The sequence below is a fragment of the Diprion similis genome, chromosome 10 (assembly GCF_021155765.1).
Source record: "Diprion similis isolate iyDipSimi1 chromosome 10, iyDipSimi1.1, whole genome shotgun sequence".
In the NCBI taxonomy this organism is placed as follows: Eukaryota; Metazoa; Arthropoda; class Insecta; order Hymenoptera; family Diprionidae; genus Diprion; species Diprion similis.
Window position 1 is genome coordinate 2,856,466 of NC_060114.1, and position 12,807 is coordinate 2,869,272.

General features: G+C 50.4%; 2 protein-coding genes across 2 annotated transcripts; both read right to left on the reverse strand.

Annotated features, from left to right (window-relative positions):
• Positions 1–2,621: 2,621 nt before the first annotated feature.
• Positions 2,622–3,959, reverse strand: LOC124411373 (uncharacterized protein F54H12.2-like). Its single transcript, XM_046890466.1, has one exon. The coding sequence runs from the start codon at positions 3,957–3,959 to the stop codon at positions 2,622–2,624; it is 1,338 nt and encodes a 445-aa protein (XP_046746422.1).
• A 4,811-nt stretch (positions 3,960–8,770) lies between these two features.
• LOC124411375 lies at positions 8,771–10,333 on the reverse strand. Its single transcript, XM_046890467.1, has one exon. The coding sequence runs from the start codon at positions 10,331–10,333 to the stop codon at positions 8,771–8,773; it is 1,563 nt and encodes a 520-aa protein (XP_046746423.1).
• Positions 10,334–12,807: the final 2,474 nt, after the last annotated feature.

The following is a 12,807-nucleotide window of genomic DNA, read 5'->3' on the forward strand; positions in this document are numbered from 1 at the left end:
GCGTTCCCCTTCCCCCGCCGCCCCTCGCCGAGGAGCAGATTTTGGGACGCATACCCCTTCGCCCGTCGCCCCTCGCCTAGGAGTGACTTTGGGGCGCGTACCCCTTCCCCCGCCACCCCCTTACCAAGGAGCGGATTTTGGGACATCATTCCTGTTCCCCGTCACCCCTTGCCTACGAGCGATTTTCGTCTAGAGGCTTCTATGGCCCGTCAACCCTTTCCCCGCAACCCCCTTGACCAGAAGCGATTTTCGGGTGTTGTTCCCCTACCCCGCGACCCCTGACCGCCAAAACTGATTCCGGACTCCATGCGAAGGCTGCTGAGTGTGTACCCTCTACCCTCGGATCCCCTATCCGCGAGACGGACTCCTTCCTCTCACCTCGTACCCCTGGCCGCGAGACAGACTTTGGGCTATGAACCCCTCTACCCGCTACCTCTGACCACGAAGCGAACTCTGTGCCATGGACGTCTACGACTGCAGTCACTTCCTCCTCCTCCTCATCCTCCTTTACCCAAATGATGACCCAGACTCTCTGCCTACGTCACGAACGGGACTCGTTCTTCCTTCAGCCCTGTTCTTTGCGGCGGTTGCTCGTGTCACTGACCTTACCCCGCCAGTATTTACCCTAAGGCTTACTTATACTTGAAAACTGTAGACATGCTTTTCTAATGTTAAACTATAGTCGTACTTAGATATATATATATATATATATATATATATATATATATATATATATATATATATATATATATATATATATATATACTTATACGAGGATGAGGATGGATAAGAAAATGGAAACAAAGACGATGCGACGGCGTATACAAATTAAACTTATTACAGGTTTATTCAGACATTACGGATACAAATAAATGCGAAGGTAGAGCGGGTATGAATACGTAACGTATCAATGACAATTGCAATGTTCTTATTCCTATACACGCACACACACACACACACACACACACAAGATATGGTAGCAGGGTTCTTTTTTTTTTTTTTTTTCTTTTATTTACCAGTCTTATACGCTAGCGGCATTACAATTCTTAGAGGTACAACATTGAAGACACCTTACAGGATAAACGTTATTCGAATTAATACTGAGGCTTTTACGCTTCGAGACATAGGCTAGTCGGATGTGGAATAATTCTGCGATACGATCGTTTCTTTTGAGGTCAAAAGTAAATATATTGAGAAACTGCCGCAGAGAAAAACCAGCAACCATAAAGTGCATAAACATAATACAAAATTGTCCACATACATCAGAAGAGAGGCTTTGAAGCTGTCTGTCGTTCCAGGCGTATCGTCTGCAATTTCTTCGTACAGTCCGCTTATGGTGAGGGATGAATGGCGGTAATCCGAAGCTGTCAAAGTATGTTCCGTGTCCCGAGGAACTGACGAAAAATGCCACCCAGTGGCTACCGGGTCGCGTGTGGTCATCGGTGTTTGATACAATGGCTGTCGGGCGTGTCCAGATGAGGGGTATCTGATCCGCTGCAAAAACCCCGGTCCTCCCGTTCGGAATCGTCGGCATCGCGCTCCATATCTGTAGACTGTCCATTTTGCGCTTCGTCGTCTTTTTCTTCTTCTTCTTCCTCGTCCTCGTTATCGGAGATAATCATACCACGCGCGGAAGATTGTAAGGGGGTATTCGAGCCGCTCGTAGTAGTAGTACGTAGTTCGTAGGGAGCGGCAATTACGCTATCGGACGTAGGTCTGGGTGAATCAGGAGAGATTTCCGATGAAGCGTCTGGTTCTGGTATGACAGCTCCTAGCGATGAATTTCTCTGTGGTGGTTGAGGGGCCTGATGACTGGACGAACACTTCTCTCCGGTGATGCTGTGCTTACTGACTGACGCAGCTTCTGTATACTCGTATTTAGTTAAAATGTCGTTGCTGATGACCCATTTTTTGAGTTTGAGTGCGTTGTTCGTCGCGCAGGCGAAAAATTCCTCCTTCTTCACACCATGGAAGAAGCACCATTCTGAAGAACGTTCCAGCTTGCCGAATGCCGGGCATTCGAGGTCCTCCAAGTTCAATACTTGTCGCGCAGTAACATTTTCAATATATTTCGATTTCTCGCGTCCGCGGGCAACAATACGATGAGCGTTACGTGCGATTTCTCGTAGATTAACGGCTAGTTGAAGCAGAGTGATGTCACCTTCGAACCACTCGATGCCGTGATGGTAACAGGTAACGTAATTATTTACGGCACGTTCTTTAAGTGGCAGATCCGCGAAGGGATATGGTGGTTCTACTAGCCAGTGTGCCGAGTAGCGGTGATCGAGGGTGACGACTGCCACTTCTTTCGGTATGAATTTGCCGTAGACATATCGAAACCCTTGGATATCTATCACGTAATCCATACTTGAGCTTCAACGAACGTACTCGAGTGAACAAAGATTGCAAGAGCGATGCTGTCGCGGTGTAGTTTGAATGCTGACTGACTCGGCATTGCAGTTGCGTGAGGCGTTTTATATGCAGCCGTGTTTATCCAATGTCTCCAACTGGCCTGTTGCTCCCCTTGAAGACGTTGAAGTGGAGGAGTGAGCGCGTCCCCTCTAGCGGAAGTCACCACCTGCCGTGTCGCGACAGCGCCCGAGCTGGGAGAGGAGTAACTCTTACCCCGAAAAATCTGTAATGACCTGACGTGCAGCATCCACTTCAATCAGATTATCGAATTCAGCGTACACCAGGCAATTCACAGTCTCTTTGAGGGCTTCGTCAAAGCGCACTTCGACCCTGAGAGTTCCATGTTTGATGAGCGACCAGTGAGACGGACAGTTGGCGGAGAGATCGGGAGTTAGATCAAACGCCATTAGACAATTTCCTTTGGCGAACTGTTGTCGATTGATACCATTTCCGTCGTACAGAAAATGAATCCCCGTACCGGAGAAGAGGGTGTGATAGGCGTCCACGTAGAGATCGTCTTTGCCAAAGTTCATCTGTAGCGGTTTCGATGGAACTTGCACTCCGTCGACGTACAGCGAGAGGAAATTCAGAGAGTAGTTTTGAAAATTGAATGGATTGCGTTGTCTGTCTCCGTTGAAGGCTTTATTACTGACAAAACCGATTATCTCTCGTTTCGGTAGCTGACCGAGTATCACATTGTCCAGCGTTTCTGCTTGTACTCCTGCATGTATGGTGAAGGATTTCACCTCGACTCTGGTCACGGGGTATTTTGCTGTACCTTTGGCTAGTGTCCGTGCATGCGCCAACAAGATTCCGGGGCTGTTCTCCACCCGACGAACGAGCAGCGAAGTTTCCAGGATGTGCAGCTTGTGGCGATTTTCAGCTTCCATGATGCAAAAGCTATCTCTCGATCTCACGAGGCGAAGACGCAGTTCCACACCGTTGAGTAAAAATTTGTCTTGATTGAATACGTCGCAGTGTAGATGACCAATGAGATCAACGGTACGGGCATTGCTCATGATCCGTTTGCGTTCGATGAATCCGCGATCCGCACCGGCAGCGTCGGCGTCGTATACATCTGATACTCCTTCCTCGCTGTCATACCATAATGCCGATGAAAGATGAGATTTCTTGGCGTGAGGTGCGTAATTCAGTAGGGTCTCTATGTACGCTCGATAGGCATAAGAGTTGTTGGCTGGGGAGACTAGTTTTTGATTGAAGAATATATCGACTTGATTGAACATTGAGTGGAGCAGATTATTTACCGGAGTGGCGTGCGGAGCGGGTGCGTTGCCTTCGCCTGCTGGGGTGACCGGAGCCGATGGCTGTAACTTCACTCGTACGCTAAGCATAGTGTGTGCCAAGTCGATGTACTCATCGCCGTTTCCAGGAACAACAAATTCAATCGGGGAATCATCGGTTAGAGATGATACGGGCTTGTAGTGTACCCATTGACCAGCCTCAATAGACGTCTGCGTTGGTGGTAGAGAAAATAATTCCAGTTCCGACTTCATACACTCACCCGAATGCGCGTGCAGGAAGGCCATTGCTGATGTTTACGTTGTAGGCGTGCGGCGCGTGGATTTACCGGGGTCCAAATATGTCTGTAAGGGCCCGTTTTTTACAACACTTTTTCCGTTTTGTTTTCTTGGTGGTTCCGGCCCGTTTGGGTGTCTTTGCCATTGTTTTCTTCTTCGACCTTCTCCGTCTAATTTTTCCCGTTGTACCAGCTGTTCGTCGCGCGTCGACAAGACTGTTCACGCGGGTGATGTTTGACTGACGCGCTAATCCCACAGCACGCCTTTTATAACCGGACCCCTTCATGAGTTTATCAATCTTTTCTTCAGCAGCTCTCTTCAAATTATGTCCCGATTCTGCGATTCGCTTCTTGACTGACTGTTTAAACGGTGTGCCGTTGTTTATATCAGACATAACGTTCATCCCTGCACGCAGTGCCTCTTTTCCGACCGCTCTGGCACCACTGGTCAGCAACGGAAATATTCGACGAAACAGGCCTCTCAAGAAGCTCCCGATTCCGTGTCCTCGCTGATGTGGTGCACCTCGGTAAACCGTTTCTATGCCTCCACCGCCAAGTTGAGCTTCGTAATGATGCGCGTAATGGGTCATGTTGTACCTGGTGTTCTTTCTCTTTTTATTTTTGCCGCGTAACTCCTTACCCCCCGTTTCAACGTGATTTCATCCAATTACTGAACTCGTCTGAAGTGCAGCGTAACCGTCAAAGTCCCGCGCGCGAATGGCGCTGGTCTTCCGAATTGATCTCTTATATCGATTTCGATGGTATGAAAGTTGGTCAGCATCAGTGGCACGTAGTACAGCGGTGATAAGGTTTTCATCTCTGATTCGCCTCGTGAGGTGCTGTCTTTACCACATGTTTGAATGACTCGTAACAGCGGTGCGTAAACGTCTGCAACGATGCGTGGTTCCACTAGGTCGCAATAAATAAACATCTGACAGCCAGGGATCTTTGATGATTTGTTGGTTTCGAATACCTTGCACTCCGATGTCACAACTGCACCATCTTCAGCTGAACCGCAATACGTTACGCAGGGAGCCGTTTCATCTTTCGGTGGAACGTACCCTGGCGGGTGTTCAAACGTAAGCTGATAGTGGATCTCGGCCAGTCCGACTTCCCATTCACCCGTTAATTGGATCTGACGCGGTAACTGTGTAATGTAACAGCACGTCCGATTCTCCGGAAAAAACTGCATCGAGCTGTTGCTCGGTAAAGTTAGGTAAAACTGATCCCGGGCCATTTTCGTTTCCTTTGCTGCACGAGAGATCGACGATGAACCAACAGAGACTGAGGGTTATACCGCGGTAGTGCGCAATTTTATCAACTACGTGTTTTCCCCCTCCACGCGCTGAAGTTCAGGCTCGTAGAACAAACCGTCGATCACCTCACCGTTGAGATCTTCCAAGACGTATACTATCGGCGAACGCGCAAGCACTCGCCGGATCTTGAATAATTCTTCGCTCCAGTTTGCCACGTAGCCTTTCTCGAACGTACCCTTGGTTTTACTAATTCGTACAAAGTCATTCTCGCCGAACCTCGGCTTGCCGTTTGGACGGGGTGGATAACGCTTTTGCATGTGGGCACGTGCCTTTGCAGCGTTACGAAGCGTCACTTCCGACGGTGCCATTCCAATGCTCGAGTGAACCATGTTGTTGTAGGCTTGCACGACTTGCGGCAAAACATCAACGTAGCGTCGCGTCTTTTTGTGCGTAAAATAGCGCCACAGACGTTCCTTGAGCGTACGATTGAATCGCTCCACGATAGCTGCTTTGATGTCAGGATTACGTGTAACACGATATCGTATTTCATTGTCGCGAAGTATCTTCTGAAAAGCGCTTCCGACAAATTCTTTACCCTTGTCCGTTTGCAGCAGGTCGGGTCTGCGCGGCGTAGTGCGTAACACTTGTTCAAAACCTTCAGCAACGGTTGCGGCTGTCTTTCGTTTTAGCGGGACCACCCATGCGTACTTGCTCAATACGTCGATGACCACCAGGAGATAACGGAAACCATTGTTGCGACCTTCCATGGAACTCAGATCAGTCAGATCAGCTTCCCACACGTCGTCTATGTTGGAAACGCTGTACCTTGCTCTCGGAAATTTTCTGTGCACGGGTTTGTGTAACGTGTAGGCATCCTGTGCCGCCAGCCATTTTCTCACCGATTCGCGAGAGTTGATTTTGCGCGCAAGGCGTTCCAGAATTCGTGCCCCAGCGTAACCGGCGGTATGCGAGGGATCGTAATACGCTTCTTCAAGCAGAGTCGTCATTTTTCTTCTTCTTCAGCTGAAGTGTTTTCCAACTCGATTTTGTCCCGGTGGCGCGTTTGCGTAAGGCGTATCCTACGTCGTGAGATCGGCTGGACACGGTCGTAACGTTTGCTCCGCTTCGCCGCTTCGCTGGCGAGCTACCGGTGCGTGTCAACGGTTGTTGCGGAGTGCCCTTCGATAGACCCGGCGCATCGAATGTGCGTATGTCTGTCCAAAGCGTATCGTTCCCCACGTATTCTCGGGGCACGTTGAGCGTGTGAAGAAACCGTGCAAACTGACCAGCCCCTGCGGGAGTAAAAGTCTTCCTGGAGCGCATGGTATGATTGACCAGGTCGACGATGTTTGTCCCGGGAACTGTAACGCCGTCTATCGTGACGGTTCCTGTGGCATCCCAGGTAAATCGCTCCGGTACGCCACCGAGATCACGCATCAGCATTTCGGCCTTTGTGCGATACTTTTTCGGTACTGCTGACACGACTTTCTTTGACTGTGTTTGAACATTCTCAGGGCTCGCAGCTGTACCGGGTGATACCACTGATTCTTCGGCTGCGTTCCCGTCTTCCTCCCCCTCATCCTCCTCCTTCTCCTCGAGAACATCTAATTTCATGGGCTTGCGTGCGTCGTTGGCAAAAAACAAATATCGTTGAAGTACCTGCTGATATAGTTTCCACTTTTCTGCATCGTCTTTCGACGGTTGGTTCAAGATGTCCTTCATCTCGCTGTCGAGCCTTGCAGCGGGATCGGTGCGAGTGGTAGATGTATTTCCAGGCGAAAGCGTAGCGGCTATACCCTCGCTGACACGTTGTTGAAATCTGTCCATACTTTCCATCGGAATTAAAACCATCTTCTTTGTACGCTCCATCTTGTTACTTGGAGAAGAGACTGGAGGCTAGAGTACCGATTATCGGTGCGAGTAAGAGGGTGAGGACACCGTTCCCACGTTGAACAAGAAATCGCTTTTTCGACTTCCAGGTACCTTGGTTGCTGGCCAATCTTCGTAATGTCCGTTTATGACGCCCCAGACGATTTTTCTGCGCTCTGGACAGTGCTACGTTACCCTCCAAGGTGTTCAATGCACACTCACAAATGGTCTTCACCAACGAATCATCTGCTGTGCGTAGCAATGCTGATCTCTGCGTCGGGTTCAATTTCTGCAAGGCGTGAAGCGCTGCGGTGTTTGCTTCGGTGAAACCAGCACGAGCTCTGCGTCCGGGCGCGGTACGGCGTATTCGAGGCATCACAACTGAACGACTGGAACACGATGCGCGTTGCTGACCTTTATATCCTTTCGCGGAACGTAGACATAGTGATTTTCGTCCGAAGGAATGATATTTGACCGGAAACGGCAATTCTCTGGAGTGGATTGCTTGAGGTCGAAAAGTAGATATCCGTGCGGCGCTGCGGTAGCGTCGTGATAGGCCTCTTGAACAAACCTCGGATCCTCGGGATATACCTGCCTGGCGAGATGCTGAATCTGGGCGCGATCCAGTGGATTTTTAAAGAAGACTATGTAGTTTGCGTTTGAGGGAAATATCTCGTTGACCGTGTCCCTTGTGAAACAGATTCTGCGTTATGTAGAAGACGCTGAGATTCTGATGATGGCAGACCTTGGTGAAAAGATCCACGACAACGTTGTTTGAAGCCTCTCGCATGAGATCGTCGATTATCAAGAGTTTCGGATTTTTATCGCCGTCGTAATCGGCGTGTTGGGGTAACCCTTCGCGGTACTCTATACCCTTATTCCCGACGTACAACGGTTGCCATTCGTCAAAGTACCATATCACGCGACTAAATTTTGTGTCGCACATCGACGAACCATGACGCAGAAAATTCTTGACGAAATTCGATTTGCCGCATCCTGATGGACCGGCGATGATGGCCGAAAATGGATGCTTCCAGCGTGTGTCCGTCATCGATGAGCGGGATTATTGAGCGAAGTGAGAAGAAGAAGAAGAAGAATCCAGAGATGATGCGAGATCTATAAAAATTTAATCAGTTGAAGACGCGTTCTTTTACTATGCAAGCCTGTTCGCGGCGGCGGCGGCGGTACCCCTTCGTGCGCTGACCATGAGCATATTCAAGCGCACGCGGACCGCGCAGGTACGAGCTTATCGGCGCGGTCATAAACGTACTAGCTGATTGAGCGTGAGACGCGTACGCCATGAGCTCGCTCGTACGCGTGCGCGCTGTGATATCAGCTTGAAAGCAGCGCGCCCCGCCGCGGTAGAAGGGCTAGATTTTTTACATGCAATTAGAGATTTTTTTTTTTTTTTTACAATTTTTCATGCTGGATTAGGATTTACGTGTGGTACTAACCTTTATACAGCCGGGTGGGGCGCATACAAGCGGGTTTCTCCTAGGGTGTCCGGGCACGAGAGTCTCGCCGGTTCGAATAACAGCTGGATGGGGGTAAGAAGCCCTTCGGTGGTCTCTGTCTGTTTGTTTGTCTGTCGGTCGAGCGTGCGCGTGGCCTGTAAACTTCCGTCCGGGTGTTTGTACCGCAGGGGTGAGAAGACGGTAGCGGGAGCGTGAAACTGTTTTGGAGGCTGGGTTGATCATCACCCAGCGCGGTAACCGTAGGGCAGCGTGTCGAAACTGTCGACGCAGCAACGCCTTTTCGCGAATACTGGCTTGCACGTTTTGCACTCGGTGCGAGTCACCACTGCGTGCAGTTCCGTACGGCGAATAGCACGATACTCCAAATTGATGGGTGCAGCGGCTTCTACCACCATCCCTTTGATGGCCTCGAAGTTAATTTTTGAGCTCGCTGTGTGGTTCAGCGTTATACCTTTCACCTTGCAAATTTCAACCTCTTCACTATTCGGACGTTTGACGATGAAAGCGTAGAACTTTGGTCCCCCAGAGACAAAAGCCCGTATAAAGCTCCCACGGCCGTAAGGCTCCAACTCGTCCGTTAGATCGCCAAGGAAGTTACCCGTAGGAGGTTCATACGCGTTTGGTCGGTGGTGGTTCCGGGTATAAATCACTGAATCGGTATCGTAGTAGAGAACGCGCCGATCGAGCTTCTCGAGGTACGAGTAGAGCTTCAGCCGAGCCTGAGCAGTGGTGTACGCGGCAATCACGACGTTCGCCAGTGCTGACGGTTCAACGCTGTGTTGCGCGTGCGACCAACGCACGTACAATACATCGTCGTTTACAGGTAGCAATCCGGACACCTCGACTTCATGGTTGGTCAAAAGCTCAAGCAGCTGCTGTCGCGTCTTGATAACCTCCGTTTTTACCAGGTTCTCACGTTGTCCAAACTTACCCCAAAATGAGTTTAGGCATAATTTAGAGACCGATCGCATACCGGGATTCTTTGCAATACGGTCGCGATCTAGCCGTATACCCTCGACACGTTCGTACTCGTCGAGGTACCGCATTTGAGCCGACTCGTCCTCGCATTCAGCAGGCCAGCCGCTTGCCTCTTGCTTAATTTTGAGGAAGGTGTCGATGTAGTCGGCGAAATGCCCACCTTGACGAGTAGTCGGATCTAAAGATGTTACCGTATACTGCCAGATTTCGCGAATGCTCTTGATCTTATAGCCCATCTCCACAGCTTTTTTCAATTCAACGGACACCCATGTGCCCTCGAATTCTCGCGCGGCCTCGTCATCATGCCTACACTCGCCCTGACGCAAACTCTGACAACATGAGCGGCACAAAGCAAACATGAGTTTGTCATGCATGCGCACCGGTAAAAGAGGGTGATAAAGATTGCGCGGCGGTAAAACTCGACATTTGATCATCCCCTCGACTCGCGTGATGTCGCAACCGCTCGCCCCTGTCAGGAGCTTACACTCCTCTCCAACGTAGACCGTCGGGTGGCCAACCGGGAACCATCCATTCTTGCAGATGAACGGATACAGCGAACAAACATCGACGTATCGTATTTCCTCGTACGCGTTGCCCGCTGCATCCGTTTTCACCTCGTAGTATCGGGAAGTGTTCCCCGTTCGACCGCCGTAGAACGCATCACGCGGGTTGAGCGCTTCGCTCGTGGCAGTGGCAGCGGTCAGCGGGTGTGTCGCCACGTACTCCCTCATCTCCTCGTTCTCCCTCAAGCCTCGATCAAAGACGCATTCCCACTGCTCTGTCACGCGGTAACCCAGTTCACGCATACGCTCGGTCTTCGCACGAGTTTCTTCGTAACGCTTGTCCAATGACTCACCATTAACGTTACGTCTGTCGCGGTTGATCCGCAAACATTCGCGACAGCCGTGCCAGAAGCATGGCAATCCCTCAAGATTGCAATCCCTCGCGTGCCAGATAGTTCTGGAACTGTGCGATTTCATACACCGTGCACCCTGTTGGCGGAATCTCTACACCAGCGCTCGCAACAAGATTACGAGCCTCTGCACGCTGGATGCTTGACCTAGCAAATCTCACCATCTCGTAATGCTCGTGCAGGGCGCCGCTGCGGGCCGGGCCCCTCTCGGCGTGAGCCTTGGCTACAACGAGGGCGCGAGGTAAGCACAGTCCGTCGCTGTTGATAATCTGCACGACGGATTTTTTAAATACCCCCGCATGTGTGATCGGCTTCGGCTTTCCGCGGCCCGTCGGTACACCAACGCTGTGTACCGTCACGGTAAAGACACTGTCAACGCCAAACTCTGATGCGCTCTGGGCTACGCTAAAAACTAGCTTCCAAAGGTCAGTGTACCGCGAGTCCCTCACCGGACGGAACGATAACCACGCAGGGCCTTGACTGAAGCTATCAGCGCTAAACGTGAAACCTATGTAGTCGTTACTACGGCACGTTGCTACGGCATACGCATGCAGGTCTCTGAACGCGTCCTCCAGCCACCCCACTAGATTAACACCCAATTCAGGGGCCGCGATCTTTATTCGTAATTCGCACCCGGTGACAGCGAATTTACGAATAAATTTCGACGATTCACCGATAACCGTAAAACGGTTACCCAGTGAACTAGCCCCGTCCTCGGATGTCTGACTTGACTCAGACTCACTCGCAGCTTCACTCTCCCGTTTCGTTTCCCTACCCGTGCTTCCAGACTTAGCTGTCTCTGGCACGTCGTCGTCGTCATCGTCGTCGTTCGTCTCGTATGTCACGTCTGAAGCTGTCTCTGTCTCGTCGTCGTCGTCTTCGTCATCGTCATCGTCGGACTCTAATGTCGCGTCAGAATCGTTATCGCGATTCATCCTGACTCTACCCCCACCGGTCTGTAAACCGGAGGTACTGGCACCCTCGTTAATGCCATATGGGCCAGCATCTCGTCTGACAATGGGTATCCCTGTTGTACATACAAAAACAAAATTCATCCTAAATCCTGTAGTAACGAACCGTCAATCCAATAGGTATTGTCAAATCTCGTAGATTTTACTAGAAACGCACACCGTCGAGTACCCGTGTGTTGACTACCCCACAGTTTAAAAATCATCCTCATCCTCCGGAGGCGGTGTGAATGTCAGTTGCGTGAACACTCCACTCTCGGGAGACAGCTCCCACGAGAATTGCGCAGCCTCATCCATCGACGATATTTCAGAACCGGCCCCTTCTTCATCTTCTTCTTCTACCCCTGCTTCTTCTGGCTCGCGAACAACGTCCGGCTCTAATTATCCGCCCAAAAAGAAATTGTGCGTGAGATCATATCAGAATACCCTAGTTACTTCCCGTTTTAAAACTTTTCCTATACCTTGAATATCCAACGCTTCTATTGGTCTCGGTCGCGACAACACTAGGGTCGACGTCTGTGATAAATCGATTTCTGCAACGGACGCAATAACTTCTATCAGTATACGCGATGAAGAAGACTTTTTTTCAACCTCTTGAAAGACAGCTCGCATACACACGACGTATTTACACACGGGTACTCCGCGGTGCGGTATATCGAACATACAAATTATCTGGACTTACCGTCCCGTTCGGCAGAATTCACCCTTTCTACGGACCCAACTGCTTGTTGATTGCATGCAGGCGCTGCCTGCTTCTCGCAAGTCGCACATGCTTCCTGTAGAGATGCTTCGGTTTTCGGCGTCCCGTTTAGCAATGATAAGAAATCTAACGGATAGAAAACTTGATATACCGTTCACGCACAATATATTTACACACGGATACTCCATGCAGTGTCATATCGAGCAGACAAATCATCTGGGGTTACCATCGCGAACCGGTTGCGCAGCCTCCTCCTCAGCCATCGTCTCGTTCACCCCGCGTTGCATATCAATCTCCTCGCATCTCGCACAGACCGCGCTGAGGGCAGCCTCGTTCTCCGCTGTATCCATCAGCATCGATCGTAATTCTACCGGATGAAAAACGCGATGTAATTCTTTCCACATTGTATTTTTCTTCATTCTCTACCCCATATCGGATATCCGGTTATTTAAATCCCACAATGATTAAAACCTACACCACTCGTAGCACAAACACCGTTTCAAACTTACCTGTGCGCTCCTCAAACTCGGCCATCAACCCACGAATAATCGCGAAACGGGAGGCACCCCGCCTACGGATCACCCGCACGGCCGCACTGAGACACTCAAAATTATTTAATGCTCCGCTGGCATGAAGGAGAGCCAGCGCCCGTGCCCCGCAGACCGCCAGGAGGTGCCGCAATTGCCGAAGCAATTCCGC